The sequence below is a fragment of the Ursus americanus genome, chromosome 21 (genome assembly GCF_024610735.1).
Source record: "Ursus americanus isolate L20-20 chromosome 21, mUrsAme1.1.p, whole genome shotgun sequence".
In the NCBI taxonomy this organism is placed as follows: Eukaryota; Metazoa; Chordata; class Mammalia; order Carnivora; family Ursidae; genus Ursus; species Ursus americanus.
In genome coordinates this window covers 47,573,288-47,595,380 of record NC_142147.1, presented here as the reverse complement: position 1 = coordinate 47,595,380, position 22,093 = coordinate 47,573,288, and the positions used below count along the sequence as shown (strand labels likewise).

The 22,093-nt window shown below is 56.9% G+C and overlaps 4 protein-coding genes across 5 annotated transcripts; all 4 read right to left on the bottom strand.

The window, feature by feature from the left end:
* Positions 1-1,814: 1,814 nt before the first annotated feature.
* APOC2 (apolipoprotein C2) lies at positions 1,815-3,566 on the bottom strand. The gene is made up of 4 exons (XM_045786353.2): positions 3,468-3,566; positions 2,606-2,690; positions 2,278-2,437; positions 1,815-2,053 (listed from the first exon to the last, which is right to left on the bottom strand). Exons 2-4 carry the CDS (start codon positions 2,658-2,660, stop codon positions 1,963-1,965), a joined length of 306 nt encoding a protein of 101 aa, XP_045642309.1. The 5' UTR covers positions 2,661-2,690; positions 3,468-3,566; the 3' UTR covers positions 1,815-1,962.
* A 477-nt stretch (positions 3,567-4,043) lies between these two features.
* On the bottom strand, positions 4,044-6,199 carry APOC4 (apolipoprotein C4). The gene is made up of 3 exons (XM_045786363.2): positions 5,974-6,199; positions 4,717-4,846; positions 4,044-4,249 (listed from the first exon to the last, which is right to left on the bottom strand). The coding sequence occupies exons 1-3, from the start codon at positions 6,047-6,049 to the stop codon at positions 4,084-4,086; spliced, it is 372 nt and encodes a 123-aa protein (XP_045642319.1). The 5' UTR covers positions 6,050-6,199; the 3' UTR covers positions 4,044-4,083.
* Positions 6,200-13,828: 7,629 nt separating this feature from the next.
* On the bottom strand, positions 13,829-16,933 carry APOC1 (apolipoprotein C1). Its single transcript, XM_045786376.2, has 5 exons — positions 16,769-16,933; positions 16,157-16,217; positions 15,960-16,037; positions 15,295-15,442; positions 13,829-14,012 (listed from the first exon to the last, which is right to left on the bottom strand). The coding sequence occupies exons 3-5, from the start codon at positions 16,015-16,017 to the stop codon at positions 13,952-13,954; spliced, it is 267 nt and encodes an 88-aa protein (XP_045642332.1). The 5' UTR covers positions 16,018-16,037; positions 16,157-16,217; positions 16,769-16,933; the 3' UTR covers positions 13,829-13,951.
* Positions 16,934-18,958: 2,025 nt separating this feature from the next.
* On the bottom strand, positions 18,959-21,797 carry APOE (apolipoprotein E). Of its 2 annotated transcripts, none has more exons than XM_045812729.2 (4): positions 21,662-21,797; positions 20,839-20,889; positions 20,158-20,368; positions 18,959-19,832 (listed from the first exon to the last, which is right to left on the bottom strand). In XM_045812729.2, the coding sequence occupies exons 2-4, from the start codon at positions 20,879-20,881 to the stop codon at positions 19,115-19,117; spliced, it is 972 nt and encodes a 323-aa protein (XP_045668685.1). In that variant the 5' UTR covers positions 20,882-20,889; positions 21,662-21,797; the 3' UTR covers positions 18,959-19,114. The 2 variants fall into 2 exon arrangements, with proteins under 2 accessions (XP_045668685.1, XP_087727016.1); XM_087870890.1 differs by having other exon boundaries at positions 21,596-21,671.
* Between the last annotated feature and the right edge of the window lie 296 nt (positions 21,798-22,093).

Sequence of the window (22,093 nt, the reverse complement as noted above, 5' to 3'; positions counted from 1 at the left end):
TAGGCTCCCTCTGAAGCCCTTCCCCATGTCTGTTGAGTGACCAAATAAGTTCTTCCATTTCTACTAACTGCTCAGTGAATCACAGCCCGCAGCCACTCTGTCGTCCACTAGGGGACGCCCAACACCAACCAGAGGCTGCGATTGCAGCTTCTAAGGGAGAAAAGGACTGGAGCCCTACACTTTCGGGTCCTGAGGGAAAAGGCTTGGGGGTCCAGACTCTTGAGTCCGAGGAAGAGGAAGTCTGGGGTCCTAGACTCCCGAGTTCTGGGGGAAGAGGCGTCCAGGGGCCTGGACTCTGGGGTCCTAGGGGGAGTGGGACTGGGGTGGAGGCCTGAGAAAGGAAGGAGGAATCCGGGAAGGGCACCAGGATTGGTTGGAAGCCGAACTGGCCTGGGCAGTGGTTTGGTTTGGCTTGAGTCCGTGGGAAACAAGTGGACAGAGCTGGGATTGTTCCTCTAGGGTCCCCCCTCCCCATCACCCCCTGGGTTTGGCAGCCTCAGCTCTTCCCAGGCCCTGGGGACTTGGGGGCATTTCCCACAGCCCCTCCCCAAGGCCCCTGTTTTCTACTAGACTCCCAGCTGCCCATCCTCAAGACCTGGGAAAGCTGCCCCAAGAGCGCTGAGAGGCCGGCTGGAGGTTAATGCCAAGCAGAGTAGGAGAAACACAGGCCCTGGATCCTCAGAAGCCAACAGCCCCATCCCTGGGACCCGGAAGTCCAGGCCCCCAGCCCTCTACCTGGGGGCCCCAGCACTGTTCTCTCTGACTGTGCCGCCTCTGCTCCTACTTGCACACCCTGTGCTTTTTGCCTGCAATTCCCCACTACCCGCATAGCCATTTCCCAACCACCAACCATCCTGCGCTGCCGATGCCAATAGGAGACCAAGCCAGTACCCCCCTCCCCGCCCCCACTTTCCAGCAACAACAGCCCCAACCACACTGCACTGTGGTGCATCCCCTGGGACCAGCCCAGCCAGGTTTTCTAGGGGGCCCTGTTCCCTGTCCAAGGGGATTGCACCAGGCCTTGATCTCTTCACTTCTTCTTTTCTTCATTGCACAAACTGCTGTCTGAAGTCATCTTCTCCCTTGGTCGTCTTGCTCATCCTCAGCCTCCCCCCCCTCCCACCCCCCCAGCGGCTCTGTTTGTGGCCTCCAGACGGAACAGAGCTCCTGATCTTGAAAGGGAGCTCAGAAGATGTTACCACTGTTGCTAATAAGGAGAGAGCAGCTAACTAACGAAACACACCACACAGCTGTAATCACTAAAGCTGCGTGGAATTGGGCCCAGACCCAATCAATAGCTCTTTGAAGGGCCACAGAAAGCGGGACTCTGTCTTTTCCCTGCAGTGTCCCCTGGGCCCAGCAGGGTCTCAGTAAGTACATGTTGGACCAGTGTATAGGAATGGTCACAGAGCACAACTTTTGTAGATCAAGCCTCTTGGGTCCCAGACAACCTGGGCTCTGACTTCCTATGCTCAGTAGTGACCTCTGGGCACCAGTCTCCCTCTAACACGGGATGCCTCACTGTGATGCACGTTTAAAAGATACTCCGAGGACGTGGGTAGTGCCAGAGGCCACTGGAAGTTAGCCGTGTTCATGGTTTGTCATTTTACGTATGAGAAAGCCAGACCTTGGTGAAGGACGGTCTCTAATTTTGTTGTTAGGATTATTCATTATTATTCACCTCTTTATTCCCACTGACCAAGTTCGGCCTACGCACGTCCAATGGGCACTCAACAACCATTGGATGGACTGAATCAGTCCCCCCATCTTGGCCCCTGAGGTCTTCGAAAAGCAACCACATGGAAGAAAATAAATGGTTTTTTAAATTAATTTATTTATAAGAAGACAGACTGGCGTTGGGAGCAGGATGCTGGCAGCTGCTGAGAAGTGGGGGGTAGGTCAGAGGAGCCAAGGGGTTGTGGGGTCTGGACTCTCCCTTCCCCCCTGGTCGGGGCCCAGCTGTTACTGCTCTCCCTTCAGGATAGAAAGTAACTGGTCAGTGAAAATCCCTGTGTAAGTGCTCACAGCTGCTGTGCTTTTGCTGTACATGTCCCTGGAGAGAGAGGACAGACGCTCAGAGCAGGGAGGAGGCTGGGAGTACCCCGAGTCTAAGGGAGAAACAGGCTGGGGGCCCAGAATCATGTGTCCTGTGGGAAAAGGTAGCTGGAACCCAAACTCTTGGATACCTAGGGAGGACAGGGCTGGGATCTCAGAATCCAGGGTTCGGACAGGGCTGGGGGCCAGAACTCCTGGTTCCCAGTGGGGGCGGGTTGATACCTGATTTTCTCATCCATGCCATTCAGGTATGACTTCTCGTACAGGCCCTGGGCGGCCGACTTGGCTGTCCCCCAGTAGCCATAGAGTGATTCCTGCACCTGGCCAAGCAGTGTGGAGCTGGTGGCTTCATCTTGCTGGGGCACATGGGCCCCCTGGACCTCTGCAGGGGGAGAGTGTGTTAGGAGAGCCAAGGAGCCTGCCCCAGGGGACATTGAGGCAGGGAAGGAGGGGGACCAGGAGAGGGTCAGGTGAGAATTGGACTGGGAAGATACTTGGGGCTCATCTCATCCCCCTCACAGACCCCTCCTCCCCTGCCAAACACACTCACCACATCCCAATACCAGGAGGACAAGAAACAGAACCAGAAGGTATCGGGCACCCATGGCTTCAGAAGACCTGGAATGCTGAGAAGGCTGTGGGGCAGGGTCATTGGTGACATCTAGTCCTGGGGTCCCCCCGAAGCCCACCAAACTCAAGAGGAGGGGGTTGGGCTTCCCCTCTCCCCTGCCTCCTCCCAACCCCCGAGTCCAGTTGCCAATGCATTGGCTTGGGCCTCACTGTCTCACATTTTATGATTCTACTCCTGATTCTCACACCTCTGTTCTAACATCCATTCATTCTCTCAAGAAGCATTTCTTGAGCACCTAACCGTGTGTGCCAAGCACAGCCCTGACCTTCCACAGCCCACGTGAGAGAGAAATACAATCAACGATATTAAATGAGGGAAACATACAGCATGCTGTGGGGTGAGGGCTACAACTACTGTGGAGGGGGGAGGGCGTGTCGCGTGGCCTGGGAAGGGCGTGGCAGAGGGCGACACTTCTGCTGAGACCCTGTACGAGGATGCACCTCACAGACTCAGTGGGCACGTTTCTGATGCCCTGGGCCCTGTTCTGCGTGCCTTCCATCTGGCTTCACCCCCCCTCCCCTCCCTTCCCCCTCCCTCCCCCCTCCCCCCTCCCCCTGTGACAGAAGCGCTCAGCTCAGTGAGTTCAGTGCTCAGGCCCACTGTCATCTGCAATTTGGAGATGAGGCTGAGATCTGACCCCCGGGAAACAGTCTAGGATTCTAAATTCCACCCCTCCAACAGAGGAATTGAACGTTGGGACTCTTGCAGGTTTCTGACATAATATTATCTTTGCCCCCTCCCCGCTGACCCTTCCCCATTTCCATCTTGGTCCCTCTCTTACCGGACTCTGGCAGGCCGTCCTCACGGGCTCCACGCGGGCACAGAAAGGCTTTATAGCTCTTGAGGTCCACCTCCCCGTCCACAGCCACCACCCCCACCTTGTCCCCTAGGCCAAAGTCCAAGCCAACAGGGCCGCTGAGGGGGTGGTGCAGGGCAGAGAGGGCAGTGACTGTCCCCAGGGTCAAGCCCCAGGGAGCCCCTACTCTGACAACTGCCTCCTGAGAGAGACAGGCTGGGTGGGGGCTGTGAAGGCGTTGGGGGTTCTGGCCACCCACCAGGAAAGGGGTCTGGGGTTTCCCTCACGTGGGAAGCAAAGTCAGAGCTCTGAATGAGGGGTCACCGTGGGGACCTGCTGACCTCCTCTGCACGCCAGCCTTCCCCCTCCATCCCAGACTCAGCTGTCTGATGTCTCCTTCCCCCCAGAAGCCTGCAGTGGTGGGTCTCAGGGCTGGGGGAAGGAGGTCATCCCCCTGACTCCGTCCCCTCAGGGCCTCCCCACCGTCCCCCCCCCAGGTGTCACTTCCTGTAGTCATTAACTGCTGGGGGTGGCCACAGTGGGAAGGGACTGGGACAGGGACACAGAGAAGCATTTCTTTATTGCGGACGCTGCAGAAACTTTAATTCCGGTCCCCATCCCCACAGAGAAGCCGGGGGCACAGATTGTGGGCCCGGTTCAGAAGGCTGTCTTTGGAGCTGCGGAGCCAGGCCTGGGTGCGGAGACTCAGGTCCTTCAGGTGGTCATCATAATAGGTCTGCACAAAGCCCTGGAGAGCCTCTGGTCCCCTGTAGAAGAGGGGACATGACGGTTGAGACCCCAGCTACCCCCAAGACTTCTGCTGCCCCATTCACCCCTCCTCTTCAGAGCTAGAAGTGCCTGCTCTCAGCTCTTACCCGTCACTCTTCTCAGACCCAGAGGTCACAGCCTTACCACTCAGAACCCAAGAGTTCCGGCCCTGCCCCTGCTCCCTCTGACCCAGGTTCTCCCTCTAACCCAGGAGTCCAGACCCCCAGCCCCTCTTCTTTCAGACCCAGGAGTCCAGACCCCAGCCCCTCCTCCCTCAGACCCTGGAGACGAGACCCCCAGCCCCTCCTCCCTCAGACCCAGGAGACCAGAACCCCAGCCCTCTTCCCTCAGACCCTGGAGACCAGACCCCCAGCCCCTCCTCCCTCAGACCCAGGAGTCCAGACCCCCAGCCCCTCCTCCCTCAGACCCGGGAATCCACCCCCCAAGCACATCTGCATACACTCACCAGAACCACTGCCATTTCTCTCTGGTCCTGGTCACCAGTGTCTTCACCTTGTCGGACACCAGGCTCCAAGAACTACTCGCTAGCCCCGGTTGGGGGCTCGGGGATTCTGTGGGCACAGCTTGCAGGCATGCTAGATGGGACCAGAGGGCCATATGGGCAGGCTGGGACCTGAGAATCCTTCCTCCTCCCTTCCCCACCGTGCTCACCATCGCTGTCACTCCTGGTGGCCCAACGGCAGCCCCTTGACATCCGTCATGGCTGCCTTTCACCTCGTATGTCCCTTTGACCACTTGTCCCCCTTTTAGCCATCAGTCAATTTCTTGTCACCCTCTGTGCCCACAGCCCCTCCTGTCACCCCTCTGTCTGTCTGTGGTGTCCCCCCTCAGTAACCCCACCTCTTTGACCCCATCCCCCTCCTGATGCCTCCTTTACTACCTGATCTTGCTGCCCCCTTGGGTCTCCTGTGACCCCCACACTGTCTGAACCACGTCTGCAGGCAGCGGAGGGAGAGCACAGGAAGACGCCCAGGGATGGAGGTTGGCAGGGCTATGCTGTTCGTTTCCCCCAGGGGGCTGGGGTCCTGCCTCAGATCGCAGTTGACCTCCTCGTACACGCCTGCCTGTCCAGCACTCACGCGCCTGGGCAAAGCGTTGCCTACAGAACCCAGCCTTCACATGGACACACGTGTTCGTGCATGTACAGAAGCACCCGTATGACCTTCAGAGTGCCTCAGCCAATGACTGAGCCTCTTCCATACTCAGTGTTCCCTTCTGTAGAATGGGATAATGAGAGCGCTGCCTCGGGGTTACTGGGAGAAGTCAGAGTGACCATGCATGAGGCACTTGGGAGGGCACCTGGCACACTGGAATGTTAAAATTTTAGATGCATGTGCAGAACGCAGACAGGCTCACATACCAACACACACAGACACCCTCACAGCGTCCACACACTCATATCTTTTGCATAAAAACCTGTGCACACAAAACTATATATGCTTGTTCACGGACACACGTTTACCACAACGTCATGTTCTTGTGCAAATACACACACCAACGCACACCCTCGACCACGGTCATTTGCACCAGCCCCATGAGCACACCTCACACGCGGCCACCACCGACACGTTCTCCCAGAAACGCACACCCATCTCTCCACGACGAAACACCCAAGCTCCATAACCACGTGTCGGCCAACCTGCACGCCCTACACCCCACACCCCTGCAGGGGCCCCGCAGCCGCCCATCCGCTCCTCCTCACCCACAACACAGGCCAGGACCAGAATGCAGAAGCAGAGGGAGGGCAGGGCCTGGGGCCTGAGTCCAGGAGGCAACATTTCTGGGGGTTCTCGTTCCTCCGTTCCTCCTCTGTTCCTCCGTGCTCAGCTCTCCTGGCTGGGGGAGGGGGAGGCTGCACCGAGCGAGCAGAGCCCTCCCCTGGCTGCCTCCCCACGCCCCTTGGCAGGGACTTCAGAGAGAGGGGCCCAGGTGACAGTGACAAGCAGAGGCCTTGCCCGCCCCTGCTGGCCTTCCTCCTTCCTACCCTCCCAGCGCTCTGGCCTGACAGGGGAAGACAGAAGGCTCTCCGGCCTCCTCCTCCCGTAACTGGGGTTCAAATCCTGGCTCCACCTCACCTACTGGCCTGGCTCTCTGGCTTCAGTTCACACCTCTGAAAAATGGGCCCACAATCCATACTTCCGGCAGGATTTCGATTGAATGAAATGATACGAGGAAACATCTTGGCAAGGACCCTGGTGATGTGGTGCTCACAGATCATGGCTGTTTATGATTCTTCTCTTTCTAAGATCCCACGGGCACTGGGACACGCTCTCACCAGGTGACCCGCACAATTACAACTCCTTCCCTGGGCTTCCGGGTTTTCATCTGTAAAGTGCAGATGCTCGCAGGCCCTGCCTCCCAAAGCCCATGGGAAGGCTGGGTGAGGCCCCGTGAGAGAAAGTTCCAGGTGCACGGAGTAGGAAGTCGTCAATATCAGGCTCAGGCCCAACACCAGGCAGAAAGAAAATGAGCCTTTTTCTCCCAGAGGTTCCAGCCATGAGCCAGGGCACACGGCTCAGCCAGGGGACCATGGACTGGATTCCTCAGGGCAGGGCTGGCAGATAAAACACAGGACGCCCATTTGAATTCAGATAAATAATAAGTTTTTCTTTTAGTATAAGTATGTCCCACGCAATATTTGGGAAGTATACTAAAAATTATTTGTTATTCATCTGAAATTCAAATCTGACCAGGATCCTGTATTTTTTTAAAAGATTTTATTTATTTGACAGAGAAAGCACACAAGCAGGGGGAGCGGAAGGCAGAGGGAGAAGGAGAAGCAGACTCCCCGCTGAGCAGGGAGCCTGATGCGGGACTTGATCACAGGACTCTGGGATCACCACCTGAGCCGAAGGCAGACACTTAACCAACTGAGCCACCCAGGGACCCTGGGATCCCGTATTTTCATGCGGTGAATCCGACAACCCCACCTTGGCCACAACCTGAGCAACTCATACAGAAGTACCCCCACCTTTTATTATTATTATTAATTATTTATTTATTTGAGAGAGAGTGCAAGCATGAGCTGGGGGAGGGACAGAGGGAGACGGACAAGCAGACTCCCCGCTGAGCACGGAGCCCAACCCGGGGCTCGAACCCAGGACCCCACGATCACCATCTGAGCCAAAGTTATCACCTAACTGGCTGAGCCCTCCAGGTGCCCCTAGTAGTCTCCCCTTACCCACAGTTTCGGTTACCCGAGGTCAACTAAGGTCTGGAAGCAGATAATCTGACACTACCCCAGCAGGCCAGCACTCACCAAATACCACGTCGCAGTACCTATGTCATTCCCGTCACGTGGGCATTTTATCATCTCGCATCATCACATGAAGAGGGGTGAGTACAGTTCAACAAGGTATTCTGGGAGGGAGAGAGAGAGAGGGCACACTCACAGAACTTTTATTTATTTATTTATTTATTTATTTATTTATTTATTTATTTATTTATTTATTTAAAGATTTTATTTATTTATTTGACAGAGAGAGAGAGACAGCCAGCGAGAGAGGGAACACAAGCAGGGGGAGTGGGAGAGGAAGAAGCAGGCTCCCAGCGGAACAGGGAGCCCGATCTGGGGCTCGATCCCAGAGCACCGGGATCACGCCCTGAGCCGAAGGAAGACGCTTAACGACTGAGCCACCCAGGCGCCCCTCACAGAACTTTTATTACAGTGTATTATTATAACTGTTCTAGTTTACTCATCATTACTGTGTCTAATTGACAAGTTAAACTTTACCATAGTGTCCGGACAGGGAAAACCAGTAGATGGAGGGGTTGGCACTACCTGTGGTTTCAGGCATCCCCTGAGGGTCTGGGAATGCCGCCCCCCCCCCAGATGCGGGGCAGCTACTGGACCGTTTCATGCTGACCCATCAGCTTCCTTCCTGCGGAAAGCTGCTCCCCCCAGGGGCCTCCGCGGGGGCGCCAGCACACAGTAGGTATGCAACAAATGTGCCCCGGAGCTCCCGGCTAACAACAATGGGCAAAATGAAACCGCTGGGGAAAAAACAATGAAAGCTGAGAGCTTCTGTTCGGAATGACGAGAAAGTTCCAGAAGTGGATGGTGGTGAAGGTTGCAGAACAGTGTCAATGTACGTAATGTCGCTGACGGGTACCCCTAAAATGGTTAACATGGTAAATTTGGTGTTATGTATTTGACCATAGGAGAAAAGAAAAAGAAAAGCCCACCATGCATCGTGGGCAGACGCCAGGTGGGTGGGGTTCAGAGCCTGACTCTACGTCTGCCCTGCTGTGTGACCTGCTGCGAGTTGCTTAACCTCTCTGGGCCTGTTTCTTCGTCCATGCCCGGGAGTCAAGCACCAGCTGCCCTGGAGAGGAGAGGAGACTGTTTATGTAAATTGCCGTGAGCAGCGCCGGATACACCGCAGAAGTGCTCAGTCAAGGTCAAGTCAAGGTCAGAGGCTGTTTATTAAGCTTGTGTTTTCTTTCTTTCATTCTTTTTTTTTTTTTTTAAGATTTTATGTATTTACTTGAGAGAGAGCAAGTGAGAGAGAGAGAGAGAGAGAGAACCAGCAAGTGGGGAGGGAGAGGGAGAAGCAGATTCCCAGCTGAGCAGGGAGCCATATGCCGGGCTCGAGCCTAGGACCCTGGGATCATGACCTGAGCCGAAGGCAGACGCTTAATGACTGAGCCACCCAGGGGCCCAAGCTTCTGTTTTCTGAGCATGTGCTCTGCACTAGGCACCATGGCCAGTGGTGGTTTGGCGCCTTAACTCATTGAATGAACACAACAGCGCTATGGCCTGGCCATCTTCATCATTTCCGTTTTACAGATGAGAACACGGAGGCTTGGCGCTGTTGGGGTGAGGCCGCTGACCAAGGGCTCCTCAACCACCAAGTGGTGAATTTGAACCCGGCTCCCTCACACCTAGCCAAGCCAGGACAACCCCTGCGGCAGCTCCCCAGCTGGGTCCTAGAGGCCAAGAGGGAGGTTGGAGCAGGGCCGGCAGCCGGGTGGGCCCCGGGGAGGTCTCTGACCCCTGCCCTGGCTCCAAGGTCAGTGTGGGCTGTTTACTGTTTGCAATGTTTGCCCATCCTGGGGACGGGAACAGGCTGAAGGTCGTTCAGGGAGGACCTCAGAGTCAGCTGAATACCAGCTGGGGGTGGGGTGATGGGAGCAGAGAGAGAGGTCACAAGAGGGGGGATGGGTGTTGGGGTGGGCTCTGAGACCCCAGGGCGCTTGTCTGATGTCAGGGAGCATCTCTGAGTTTGCAGCTCTGTGTCGGAGAGACCACCAGACACCAAGATCTCTCTCCCCCAGTCCAGACCCCATTCCCTCACTCCTGAATCCTGGAATCCACCTCCCTTCTAACACTCCTGGGCCCTCACCTCCCTCCTCTGCGGCCCTGGGTTGTGGCAGGAATGTCTGGGGCCCAAGAGAGATTGAAATGTCCCCTCCTTTATCTCTTCTTTCTGCTGTCTCCAGAGAGTTCTGCTTCCCTTCATTGTTAAGACACAGAGATATTGGGGCGCCCGGCTGGCTCAGTCGGTTAAGCCCATCTGACTCTTGATCTCAGTGTTGTGAGTTCCAGCAAAACAAAAAAAGGAGATATTCGCATACCATAAAATTCACCCTTTTGAAGTGGGCAATCCAATGTGTGTGTGTGTTGTTGTTGTTTTTTAGCATATTTGCAAAGTTGTGCAACCATCACCACCGTCTAATTCCAGAACATTTCCATCACCCTGAAAAGAAACCCCCACACCCATGAGCCCATCGGGGTCACTCCCTGTGCCTTCTTCCCCCGGTCCAGCAGGGCCACCTCGGATTGCCTTTCTGTTTCTATGGATTTCCCTCTTCCGGATGTCATGACTCGAGCCCTGCCTGGCCTCTCGCGGCTACCTTCTTCACTGAGCATCGGGTTTTCGCGGGTCGTTCATGCTGTGCCGTGTGTCAGTGTTTCCTTCCGTTTTATGGCAGAATAATACTCACTGTATGGGGTCCATGTACACACACTGGGGGATGTTCGTCAGTTGTTGGGCACTTGGGCTGTTTCCACTTTTTGGCTGTTATGAGCAATACCGCCATGGACATGTGCATACGCATTTTAAAAAAAAGAGTTTATTTATTTATTGGAAAGAGAGTGAGAGCAAGCACAAGCAGGGGGAGCAGCAGAGGCAGAGGGAGAAGCAGACTCCCCGCTGAGCAAGGAGCCCGATGTGGGGCTCGAACCCAGGACCCTGGGATCATGACCTGAGCTGAAGGCAGACGCTCAACCAACCGAGCCACCCAGGCGTCCCTGTGTGCACTGCCCATTTTCGTGTGAATTTGTGTGCAGTTTTTTTGGGTGGACACCTAACCTGCCCAACGGTCGCTCTGTTGAACTCTTGGAGGAAGCGCTAAACTGTTTTCCAAAGGGGCTCCATTCATTCGTTGTTATATCCAGTTTTTCATTCACATCAAGTTTGCAGATGAACATTCATGGGGACAAAAGTGGTGTTGCTGGTCACGCTCTTCCCCAGTTCTTTCTGAAGACTTCTGGATTGTCTTTTGGGTTTCAGGTGCCGTGTCCCCTCCTCTAGGGAGCCCTCCCTGACCAGCTACGCTGAACCAGGTGCCCACGGGGAGTCCCCCATCCCCGCCCTGCCCCCTGTGTGGAGTGTGTGCCTTGGGTGGGGCTGTCTGAACGTGCCACACGCGCTCCCGAGTGTGAGTGTTTCTACATGCACGTCTGGGGCTCTCCGGGTGTTTTTGTTCTTGGTTGGATCAGGGCTATTTGCTCTCTGACGTCCTGAAGGTGTGTTTGTAAACCTGAGCAGAACAAACGCATTGGCTCTAAATATAAAGTGTAAAAAGGAAATCTTAAAATGAGAATGAATGAGTTCACGAGTGTGTCATGAATGGGAATCATGTGTCTACATGTCAGCTGGTCCGTGGGTTGCAAATGTTCATGCACTGATTCCAGAAGTATTGCTCACGCTCTCACTGTGTGCCAGGCACTGTTCTGGGCATTTGGGGGCCCTGCAGGAGACAAGACAGCCTCCATGAACTTGACATCCCAGCAGCGGGAGACACAGGCAGTAAACAAGTAAGCAAATAGACATATGATATATTCGAGGATAGCAAATACTGGAAAGAAAGACAGATACAGAGATGGGAGAGTGATGGGAGAGCCGTGTGGGGGGAGCGCAATGGGGAGGCGGGTGTTGAACAGAGACCCCAAGGAGGTGAGGAGCAAGCCAGACAGATACCTGGACATCTGGTGAAAGAGTATTCCAGGCAGGGGAGTAGCAGGTGCAAAGGCCCTGGGGTAGGAGTCTGCCCAGTGTGTCCGAGGAGCCTGAGGAGTTGCACATGAGGAAGGGCAAGAGGCCACAAGGGTGACCAGGCCAGGTAGTGTGGAGCTGGTAAACTCTGATACCACCTTCGGGTTTTCCTCTGAGGCTGGAGGGAGGGCTCTGAGCAGAGGAAGGGTGTGTGTGCTGTGACTTGTGTTCCAACAGGATCCCTCTGGCTGCCGAGTGGGAAGGGAGCATAAGGAGCTCGGAAGGCTGATGGGGGGGGATGAGGCATTGTGTACAGAGGCTTCTATTTATGTATTTCCCACCTTTGTTCTCCGCCCTCACTCCTTGAGCCTCCCTCCCATGAGCTTGGAGCTGTCCTCGGACAGAGGTATAAGGAAACCTATAAGGGCTGTGCCCCACACGTGTTCTAAGTTTACGTCAGTGGTACCACCCTGTGCGTCTTCTCCTGTTTCTTTTTCTTTCTTTTTAAAAGATTTTATTTATTTATTTGTAAGAGAGAAAAAAAGAGAGGGAGCGCGCAAGCCGGGGGAGCGGCAGGCAGAGGGAGAAGCAGGCTCCCCGCTGAGCAAGGAGCCCAATGCAGGACTCGATGCCAGGACCCTGGGATCATGACCTGAGCCGAAGGCAGACGCCCAAACGACTGAGCCACCCAGGTACGCCTTAAGCCTCTCTTCAAAAGTGGAGGGCAGGGGCGCCTGGGTGGCTCAGTCATTAAGCGTCTGCCTTCAGCTCAGGGTGTGATCCCAGGATCCTAGGATCGAGCCCCACATCCGGCTCCCTGCTTCGCTGGGAGCCTGCTTCTTCCTCTCCCACTCCCCCTGCTTGTGCTCCCTCTCTCGCTGGCTGTCTCTCTTTCTGTCAAATAAATAAATAAAATCTAAAAAAAAAAAATAAACCAACAACCCACAAAAGCGGAGGGCACACCCCATGAACTGCGTGCTGTCCATCTTCTCTGTCTCTGCGCCTCTCCAACCTGAGAGCTGGGGCGGGGGTGGGGGGGCGCAGGAAAGTGCTTGAAAAATAAATTGGCTCCAAAATGCTGGAAATACGGTCAAGTAAAGATGAGTAATTGAACAAATCGGCACAGAATATACCCTTTTGCCAACTAGCTAACCGCAGTGTGACGGCTTGTTTGAGTTTTCTCTGATGAGGGATGTGGGGGCATTTTAATATGCTGGGGTTGATGCAGGTGAGGCCCAGGGCCAGGTGTGTGTGTGTGTGTGTGTGTGTGTGTGTGTAGTTGGAGCCAACGTGTCTGGCTGGTGACTCAGGAACAAGGAAAGTGGAGAAAGGATGCGGCCCCTGGAACCGCCCCCCCACCCCTACCCGCCAGCCTACATACAAATCTCAGCTCTTCCCATTTTTTGCTGTGTGACATCACATAAGTGGCTTAAGACTTCTGTGCCTCAGTTTCTTCCTCTGTCAAATAGGGGCAGTGACAGCACCTACCTCAGGGCGTTTTGTGAAAATGTAATGTTTAGGGGCGCCTGGGTGGCTGTGTCGGTTGACTGTCTGTCTTCAGCTCGGGTCGTGATCTCCGGGTCCTGGGATCGAGCCCCGCATCGGACTCTCTGCTCAGTGGGGAGCCTGCTTCTCCCTCTCCCTCTGTGCTCTCTCTCTCAAATAAATAAATAAACCTTAAAAAAAGAAAAGTAATGTTTAGGTGTTTTTTCCTATTGAGGATAATTATTCCACTCAGTAGTACCGAGCTCCTGCATCGCGCCCAGTCCTGTGCTGGACTCTGCCTGGGGACAGTGGTGATGTCGACCCCGGCCCTGTCCTCCTAGGGCTCACAGTCCAGTGGGAAAGACAGACCCATCACTTGGCAGTGATGACCCAGCCTGGGGGCTAAGGAGGGCTTCCTGGAGGAGGGGACATCCAAGCTTTCTAGCCCAGGTCCTACCCTTGCTCCTTCCCAAATCCCTCCCTATTATCCATTTTAAGTATGATAAACACCTGCTGTGTGCATGGTGATGAACCAGCCGGCTCCCTCATCTTGGGCAGCCCGGCCACGGAAGAATACAGCAGAGCAGTCACCTCAGGCTGGGGGTCCGACCCAGCAGCTCTCCCTGTCCTGACAAGTGACTTCACATCTCAGGGTCTCAATGCCCTCACAGAATTAACAGGGCCCCGCTCCCAAGGTTCTTGTGAGGATTTTTTTGAGACCATGAAGTTCAAAGTCCTCGGCACAGGTCAAGGAGACAATGCTCCATACGTCGGACTCCTCCACCTGTCTCCCCAACCCACCCTGTCCCACCCTGAGCCCTGACCCACAGCAAAGAAAAGAAGCACTCAGAATTCTCTACAGGGTTTTTATTGAAGGGTGAGGTGGATATGGGCACCATGAAGTCCTCGGTGCAGGGAATTTCGGAGCCCCCTCCGCGGCATACAGCACAGAGGACGGGGCGGCTCTCCTGGTGTTCAGGAGAAGGCAGTTTTAAGCTGCTCCTTCACTTTGTTGAAAGTCTCAGAAAACCAGTTCCTGCAGGGAGAGATGGGGAAGGCGTCACTGTGTTTCGTCTCCCCTCTGGGGAGATCCTGTCCCCTTACCTGCCTCCCCCATCTTCCCCTTTCCCTTCCCCCCAGGAAAGAGCATGGCTCCCCTCTCTGTGGGACTGGGAGGAGCCCTGGCCTGGTTTTCCCAGAGGGATCCGAGCCCTTTGAAGTCAGAACGCTCCCGCCTGGCCCAACTTTCAAGGCTCGCTATCTCTTGCTATAAGCCTGATCTGGCCTAGCTGTCCCCTACTTCTTCAAGGGCACTCTCCAGCCTCCTTGTCTTTGCCCAGGCTGCCCCTCTGGCCTGGATTATGTACCTATCTTCCTGGCTCAGGGTCTTTGCACTCACCCTCCACAGGGAACATTATTCCCATGTTTCTAGGCCTGGCTGGATTTTCCTAATCACTCAGATCTCTCTCTCTCTCTTTTTTTTTTTTTTTTAAGCAAGACAGCCAGGCCTCGTGGGGGCTCGAACTCACGACCCCAAGATCAAGACCTGAGCTGAGATCAAGAGTCTGAAGCTTAATTGACTGAGCCACCCAGGCACCCCGAAGCAGTAACACTTTAAATGGAGATACGAAAAGGGGCGCCTGGCTGGCTCAGTTGGTAGAGCACATGCCTCTTGATCTCCGGGTCGCGAGTTCAAGCCCCGCGCTGGTTGTTAACACCCACCCTGTTTGTTGTCTTTAGTGCTTAGCCCTGTCTGGGCTAATCTCCTGGACATTCACTGGTTTATAATCTGCTCCCTGCGGGCTGGGACTTTATCTCCTTCATCACTATTATTCCCCACATTGGAATAGCCCCGATGCCCTTAGCAGATGCCCAATAAATATTTGTTCATGAATGAATGATTCTCTAAGTGGCCAAAGGGAGTCAATGTTGCTTAAACAGCATATCGAGCATTCACAATGTGCCAGGCACTATGCAAATACCCTTGTTTGCTTCTCCTCAGAACCATCCATCTTACAGACGAGGAAAAAGGCTTGTCCACATCTAGTCCCAAGATCACACAAAGATCACATAAAGAGCAGTGAGTCCGCTGGCCTGTGGACCCAGGTCTGGCTGCCTCCCAAGCTTGGTCTTTCACCACCACGCAGGACCATTTCTACGGTGTGGCCTAGATGGGAGTCAGGAACCTGGGCCCCACATCTGAGCACCCTGTGAGCCAACTGTGACCACAGGGAAGCTGTCAGCCTCTCCAGGCCTCAGTTTCCCCAATCTGTTAATGATCTACCCCAGCCCTCCCAAGCCCTGGGAAGGTTCCTAACCGGGTCTTCGCAGGAATGTCGCTCTGCTTGATGCTTTCAATGGCTGCCCGGGCCTTGTCCTCCAGGGTGTTACCAAACTCCTTCAGCTTATCCGGGATGCTCCCCAAAGTGCTGGAGATTTCTGGGGCCGCCTGGGCGGGGGCTGGGCCTGCCCAGAAGATGCGCGGGGGTACAGAAATTTCAGTATTGGGAGCCCTTAGGATGAGATTTCAGGGATGGGAAAGGAAATCCTTGAAAGTGATTTTTGGAGGTCATGGTGTTAGACTCGGAGGCGGGGGGGGGGGGCCGGGGGGGGCGGGGAGAGGGTACTAGAGCGACCAGATGGAGCTCAAGCCGCTGGGAATTAGCTTACTCTCAGCACTGCCTCCTTCCTCCTCCCCTTTCCAGGCTGTATAAGCAAGACAGCCAATCCTGGAGGGGCGAGTCAATACATCATCTGTTGCTAGGGCTTCCCACGGCAGATTTGCCACCCGCCAGACTGTCCCTTAAGAGAGCCCTCACCCACCTTGCAGGGTTGGGGGTGGGGTGATGGGTGAGAGATAGGAAACTGGGACACAGAAGGGGCCCCAGAGCTCTCAAGGGTGCTCGAAGCTCACACCCCAGGCCCGTGGCCAGCTTCAAGCTTCCACATCTCAAGCTCCCAGATTCTTCTGTCTCACTTTTACCTTCCAAAACCATGGCCAGAACCGCCACCAAAACTGGGAGCGACAGGAAGAGCCTCATGGCTGGGCCGGAGGGGCACTCTGGAAGCAGAAGCAGGGCGGGGGAGTGATCAGTGACACCCCTCCTCCCTCCCCGAATTCCTTCCACCCCCCTTCTAGTTCTCTCGGAGAGGCATCCCTCCGGGGCCTTGAGCACCAACCTGGATCAGTCGCGGGACAGCACGGGTGGGAGGTCCCGCCCGGCCCAGGCGTTTATCGGGCCTGGGAGGGGGCGGGGCAGATTAATCCCTCCCATTAAGCTCCGGCAGACGGCCTCGCCCGTGCCCACCCACCTTTTCCTCTTCCCCGCCTGGCTGGTGGGGGTGCGTGGGGCAGGTGGGCCTCCGTGTATCCCTTAGGCCTAAAGCCTCTTGCTTTTCTGCACCTGCACCTCCCAATCTCCCTGACTTGGTGGGTCTCAGCGTGCAGTGGTCCCTTCCCCACATGGGGGGCTGCCTTTCATCTCTCCCTATGGCCATCTTCTCTGGGGGAGGGGGGTTTTGCTGAACACCCTTCTCCGGGCCTGGGAGTGGGGGGTTTCTCAGTCACTCAGTAACTCTGTAAATCAATTCCCTGTAACTCCTCAGGCCTCCTTTTCCAGCCCCTCTCCCTTCTTAGCGAGCCTCTCCAGCGCAAGCAGCTCTCCCTCCACGACTCTAGGGTCACCCCGTCTGCCCCCACATTCCTAGCTCCTTGCCACCTCCAGTCTCCCTTTCAGACCAGCCCTCAAGCCCCCCCCCCCCCACCTCCCTGCATCTGGGAGCACCCCAGACCTCTGTGAATGAGCTCTGGGTCTGCATTCCACAGCCCCCCATCTTTCTTTGGGAAAGGAGTCTTTTCAGCCTGTCTGAACTGCAAAACCTCAGTTGCAAAGATCCCAGTCCGCTCGCCTCCATCCATTCCCCCAGGCCCTTCTTTGCCCTCTGCTCTCCCACTCTGCGAGCTTTGGGCCCCCTGGTAAACACTCCATCTGCCCTTACCCCTTCGGGCCCCTCCTGGCACCAAGCCCCCCCCTCCCCCGTCTCTCCTCCCACCACTTCCGTCCAGTCCCCTGGGGCTGGAGTCCAATGCTTCCCCCCTTCTTCTGGCTGCCTTTGACCGCTAGTGATCCCTGGCAGCTGTGGGGAGGGCGGCCCTGGCCTCAGACTTGAGGTTGGCTGGCCTTGTGCCCCCACCACCACGTGTCAGCCTGGGGTGGTGGGGGGGACGGTTGTGAAAGGGACGCACAGACATGACCCTGGCAGTATTGCGACAACCCCTTGGCCAGCTCAGTGCATCCAGACCCTGTCAGCCCCCCAGCTGCCTTCCCAGACATCTGCTTCCCCTGCGAGTCCACCCAAAGGTCTGCTCCCCTTCCTTCCCCACCCCACCGAAATAGAATTTTGCTTCTCCAGTCTCCTCCTCATTCCAGCTATAGGAGTTTCTATATGCAGATGAGGAAACTGAGGCACAGTCAAGCACATTCAATGGCTCAGCCAGGGGCTAAGGTGGGGTGGGGAGGGGGGTGCAGTTCTTTGTCCCTCCACTTTCCGGACTCCAGGCTGTCTCTCTGAACCTCTGTGGGGGTCAGCCTCCGCCCCACAGCACCCCCTGCCAGCCTCTGTTTCCCCAAACTCCTTCTCCAGCCTTTGTGCCATCTCTAGACCCGACTGCTGTCTTCACTCATGAGAATTCAAGATTCAGCTCTTCAAGGGGGAGACATGGCTGATGCCAGCCCCCACCATTGACATGTGGTTCAGAGGGCTTGACCCCAGTTCCGGGGCACACAGTGAATCAGCAGCACACTTGGCTGGGATGGGCTCCCTGCCTCTGAGCCCACTGACCCTTCTCCTCCTCACCAAGCCTGGGGTGAGTCATCTGGGGGGTGGGGAGGAGAGCCTGCCTCCACAAGGGCACTCGGGGCAGTTGGCAAAAGCTGGGAGTGCAGAGTAGGCTGGAGCCACATGGGTGTGCGCAGGCTGGGCCTGGAAGTTACAAGCTCAAGCCCCAGCCTGTCTCCTGGGCTGGGAACCCTGATCCCCTCCTCTGAGAATTGAGGGGGTGGGAGAGAATGCCAGCGGGCAGCTCCGGGCTCCAGTCCTCACTGCTCCTGAGTGTCAACCAACTGGCTCCCAGCCAAGGACCCCAGGACTGGGGGGAGGGGGGCAGTGCAGCCCCTTATGGGGAATTGGGGGAAGGGCAGCTGCCTTCTCTCCAGCCAGGATCCAGCACCCAGTAGGCTTGTTGGGATAGACAAGCGGTCAGCAACCCAGCTGGAGGACAGAGGGAAGGAGAATGAGGGCAGGGGACAGGGAAGCACGGCTCTGATGAGACTTGTTAACCCAGAGGGAACGCGAAAGGCAGAGGGGGCCCAAGCCTGACAAAACGGTAGAAAGGGCAAACCCAGATGGGGGGAGAAGGGAAACAAGAAATCAGGCGGGGCGGGAAAGAAACTGGAGGAGAAAGAGATTAAAAAAGAGGTGGGGGAAAACAGGAAGCCAGAAAAATGAAGCCTCTCAGCCAGAGCGGGCCAGGCGGCCAGGAGAGGGCAGGAGGCAGAATCAGATAAGACAGGAGAGCGACAATAAGGGCTTAATCCTCATGGCAGTGGCTTCCGGTCTTTGGGGGTCCCAACTCCAGGGAGCAGGTATCCCGAAGCTGAGCAAAACCAGGCTCGGAGAGATTGCTTCCCACCTCCTCCCTGTAGTCAGGGGCGACCACAGCATTTATTCCAGGAATGGATCTCTTCCAGAACCAGGTCTCAGAGCCAGAAGGGACAGAGAGGGTAAAGAAGAGGGAGTGCGCCCTGCTGAGAGGAGACAGTGCAAAAGGGGAGACTCTGAAAGGGACAGAAGGAAGCGAACACCGAGATCAAGAGAGACAAAGGGAACCGACGCACAAGACGGAGCTGTGTGGCCAGTGTGGGCAAGGAGCGAGAAACCGAGGCACAAGGCGGCAGAAATCACACACGGAGGCCCAGCGGCTGCTGTGGAGCTTGGTGACTCTTTATTAAGCTAGGGCCCTCCAGAGGACAGCTGGGGCAGGGCCAGGGCCTCCTGTAGGCTGCGGGGAGGTGGGGGGGGGGGGGCATGGACGGGGGGGTGGGGGTGGGGAGGAGCCAGGCAGCACGTGTCAGGCCCTCATTGTGTCTCAACGGGCGCGGTGGTGGGTCCAGTGCCCACGGCCGCCTGCACCTTCTCCACCAGCTCGGCCCACTGGCGCTGCATGTCTTCCACCAGGGGCTCGAACCAGCTCCTGAGGCGGGCCTGGAAGGCCTCGGCCTGCTGGCGCATCTGCTCGGCCTGCTCCTCCAGCTTGGCCCGCATCACCTCCACCTGCTCGCGCACCTCCTCCAGCTGGCTGCGGGCGCGGCTGCCCACCTCCTCCAGCTGGCCGCGCAGGTGCTGGCCCAGGGCCTCGGCGCGCTCGCGCAGCGGCAGCGCGCCCTCGGAGCGGGCGATGGCCTGGCGCGTGCGCACATGCATCACCAGCGGCCAGAGTTGCTGGGTGATGGTGTCCATGCTGCGCTCGGTGCCCTCGCGCACGCCGGCGCGGTACACGGCCAGGCGCTTCTGCAGGTCCTCGGCGTCCCGCAGCAGGCGCTTGCGCAGCTTGCGCAGGTGCGAGGTGAGGCGCGCGCGCAGCTCGTCGCTGCTCTGGCCCAGCATGGCCTGCAGCTCGCCGCGGTACTGCGTCAGGCGGCTGCGCACGTCCTCCATGTCCGAGCGCAGCCGCGCCTGCGCCGCCTGCAGCTCCTTGGTCACGCGGGCCTGCATCTCCGAGGTCAAGGGGCCCAGCTGCTCCTCCACCTCCTCCGTGTACATCTTCACCTCCTTCAGGGTCTCCTCCATCAGCGTCCTGGGGGCCGAGAGGGCGCGAGCGTGTGTGTTCCGGGAAAACCAGGAGGGGGAGGGCAAGATGGGGACAGAGCAGCAGCAGGGGCGAAAGGGAAGGGTGCGAGGGCCTGGGCTAGGCGGACGGGCTGATGGCCGGGCGGCCAGGGGCAGGAAGCGCTGAGAAAGAGGCGGAGGAGCCCATCAAGCCGGGAGCTCGTAATGCAAAGAGGAAGCAAGATAGGAGCAGAGATGCCGAAGAGTTGGCGACAGGGACACACAGAAACCCAGCCGGGCGGAGGCCGGGGGTCCAGAAGGCGCTAACCGCCGGGAGTGGCAGGAGCACTCACGTCAGTTCCTGGATGACCCGGTTGCTGAGCACATCCTCCTGCACCTGCTCAGACATCGTCTGCACCCAGCGCAGGTAATCCCAGAAGCGGGCCAGCGCCAGCTCCCAGGGCTGGCCAGTCTGCCTCCCGGCCTCGGGCTCCAGCTTCGACTCCCCTTCCAGCTTCGGCTCCGCCTCCGGCTTCGGCTCCGGCTCCACATCGGCCCAGCATCCTGCACAGAGCAAGTTCAACGGCAGTCACCCCCACCAGGCACACAGTACCTGGTACACAGTAGGTGCTCCATAAATGCTCCTGCGCTTTAGGGCACTGGCGTGCAGGGAGTGGGTGGGTGGGGACATCACCTGGCAGGGATATATTGAGCGGCTGTGTCTGCTCCATGCAGGGCCATGCTGTGGTGATGAATAGAACTAGTCACAGCGGACACTAACCTAATGCTCTCTACCTGCCTGGCAACAACTCATTAAGAACTGTTGTAACTCCTGTTTTAAGGATAGGGAAACTGAGGCCCAGAGAGAGTAAAACTGCTGCTCAGAGCCAGTGGCTGTGAGGCCTTTCACCTGGGCCTCCCCTCAAGGGGAGACAGATCAGCAGAAGGGACCCAGGGATGAAAGGGGGGGAGGGGGTACAGGTGAGGAAGAGAGGGGAAGGGGCACGGAACCTGAGCAAGACCCGCCCACATACCTGCCAGGAGCGCGACCACCAGCGCCGCCCACAGAACTTTCATCTTCCAGCCTGCGATTGGTCAGGTTGAGGGAGAAATGTCAATCAACAGCCAGTGGGGACCCCTCCCACCCAGAGCCCCGCCCCGCCCCACCCGTTCCCCGCCTCCCAAGTCTCACCCGCGCCCTATTATCTGCATCAGCCGAATCCAATCACAAACATTTACCAAGCGGTCCTTCCATTGTTTATTCAACTCCCTCATTGTCTCCTCCTATCTCCCGTCACCAGGTCTGCCTCCGCCGCCCAAATTCCATTCCCCTATTCGAGGGTTCAAATTCCACTTACCCTGCCCCGAGTTCCATGTGAGCCCCAACTGTGGCTTACAAATTCCAACCTCACATTCCTCGTTCTGCCTTTACATTCTAAACCCAACTTCACATCTAAACGTCACCTTTCACCTATTAGCTAACTTCTCATTTAAAAGTCCTCCCCAAAAGATGAGCTCTCTAGCTACCTGGCCGCGCCCCTGCCTCCCGCCCCGCCGCCACCCCTGCGCCTCCAACTAATGGCGATCTGAGAGGGCACCCAGGAGGTGCTCCATAAATGACAGTGACAATTCGTGGGCTCTTGATACGTCCCGACAGGTCCAGCTGCTCCCCCCCCCCACCTTCCTTCTAGCCAAGACGGGATGTCCCTGCCGCCCACTCCTCCCCTAGGTCCGACCCGGTCCTCATCCCCAGCTGCTGCTTCTGTCCTGACCCTGGCGGATGGCAGTCACCTCGCCCCAGCCCGTCCCTCACAGAAGTCCTGAGCTGGTCTCTGTGCCCCGAACGCTGTTTCTCACCGGCTCCTGGGGAAACCTCTTCCTCCGCCTCCGCTTGGGCTGAGTAGGACTCAGGGATCCCAGACCCGTCCAATTATAATGTTCCCCCTGCCCCGCCCACTCCTCCCGGGCCGCGGCGAGGAGGGCCAGCCCCCAGTCACGAGGTGGGCTGTCCCCCCTTCACACAGCAGGCAGGGGGAAGGCGGTGTGGGGGGGGTGGAGGCCCTGTGATGCCCCCCCAGCCCCCACAAAGGAGGTGACATTTTACCCAGTCACTCAGGCACCTTCCTCCGTTCTGGGGGGCTAGGCACTCAAGGGGAAGGAGCTGCAGCTGCCCCCAGCGCCCATTCCCCGCCTTTCTCTTTTCCTGTGGATGGATGAATAAAGTTTGGAGAGGGGCCTGGGGGTCTGAAATCCTGGGTCAGAGGAAAAGAGAAGGCTGGGGGCTTGGAT

What these genes read in the sequence shown, in the direction of transcription:
- APOE (XM_045812729.2), bottom strand. Translation starts at nt 20,881, where the DNA reads ATGAAAGTTCTGTGGGCGGCGCTGGTGGTCGCGCTCCTGGCAG. An exon ending in GGTGGTCGCGCTCCTGGCAG is followed by an intron (nt 20,369 to 20,838) that starts GTATGTGGGCGG and finishes TGCTCTGTGCAG; the next exon opens with GATGCTGGGCCGATGTGGAG. An exon ending in CGGGTCATCCAGGAACTGAC is followed by an intron (nt 19,833 to 20,157) that starts GTGAGTGCTCCT and finishes CTCGGCCCCCAG; the next exon opens with GACGCTGATGGAGGAGACCC.
- APOC1 (XM_045786376.2), bottom strand. Translation starts at nt 16,017, where the DNA reads ATGAGGCTCTTCCTGTCGCTCCCAGTTTTGGTGGCGGTTCTGGCCATG. An exon ending in TCTGGCCATGGTTTTGGAAG is followed by an intron (nt 15,443 to 15,959) that starts GTAAAAGTGAGA and finishes TCTTCTGGGCAG; the next exon opens with GCCCAGCCCCCGCCCAGGCG. An exon ending in GACATTCCTGCGAAGACCCG is followed by an intron (nt 14,013 to 15,294) that starts GTTAGGAACCTT and finishes CTCTCCCTGCAG; the next exon opens with GAACTGGTTTTCTGAGACTT.
- APOC2 (XM_045786353.2), bottom strand. Translation starts at nt 2,660, where the DNA reads ATGGGTGCCCGATACCTTCTGGTTCTGTTTCTTGTCCTCCTGGTATTG. An exon ending in CCTCCTGGTATTGGGATGTG is followed by an intron (nt 2,438 to 2,605) that starts GTGAGTGTGTTT and finishes CTCCCCCTGCAG; the next exon opens with AGGTCCAGGGGGCCCATGTG. An exon ending in GGCATGGATGAGAAAATCAG is followed by an intron (nt 2,054 to 2,277) that starts GTATCAACCCGC and finishes CTCTCTCTCCAG; the next exon opens with GGACATGTACAGCAAAAGCA.
- APOC4 (XM_045786363.2), bottom strand. Translation starts at nt 6,049, where the DNA reads ATGTTGCCTCCTGGACTCAGGCCCCAGGCCCTGCCCTCCCTCTGCTTC. An exon ending in GGTCCTGGCCTGTGTTGTGG is followed by an intron (nt 4,847 to 5,973) that starts GTGAGGAGGAGC and finishes GGTCCCATCTAG; the next exon opens with CATGCCTGCAAGCTGTGCCC. An exon ending in GAGAAATGGCAGTGGTTCTG is followed by an intron (nt 4,250 to 4,716) that starts GTGAGTGTATGC and finishes CCTCTTCTACAG; the next exon opens with GGGACCAGAGGCTCTCCAGG.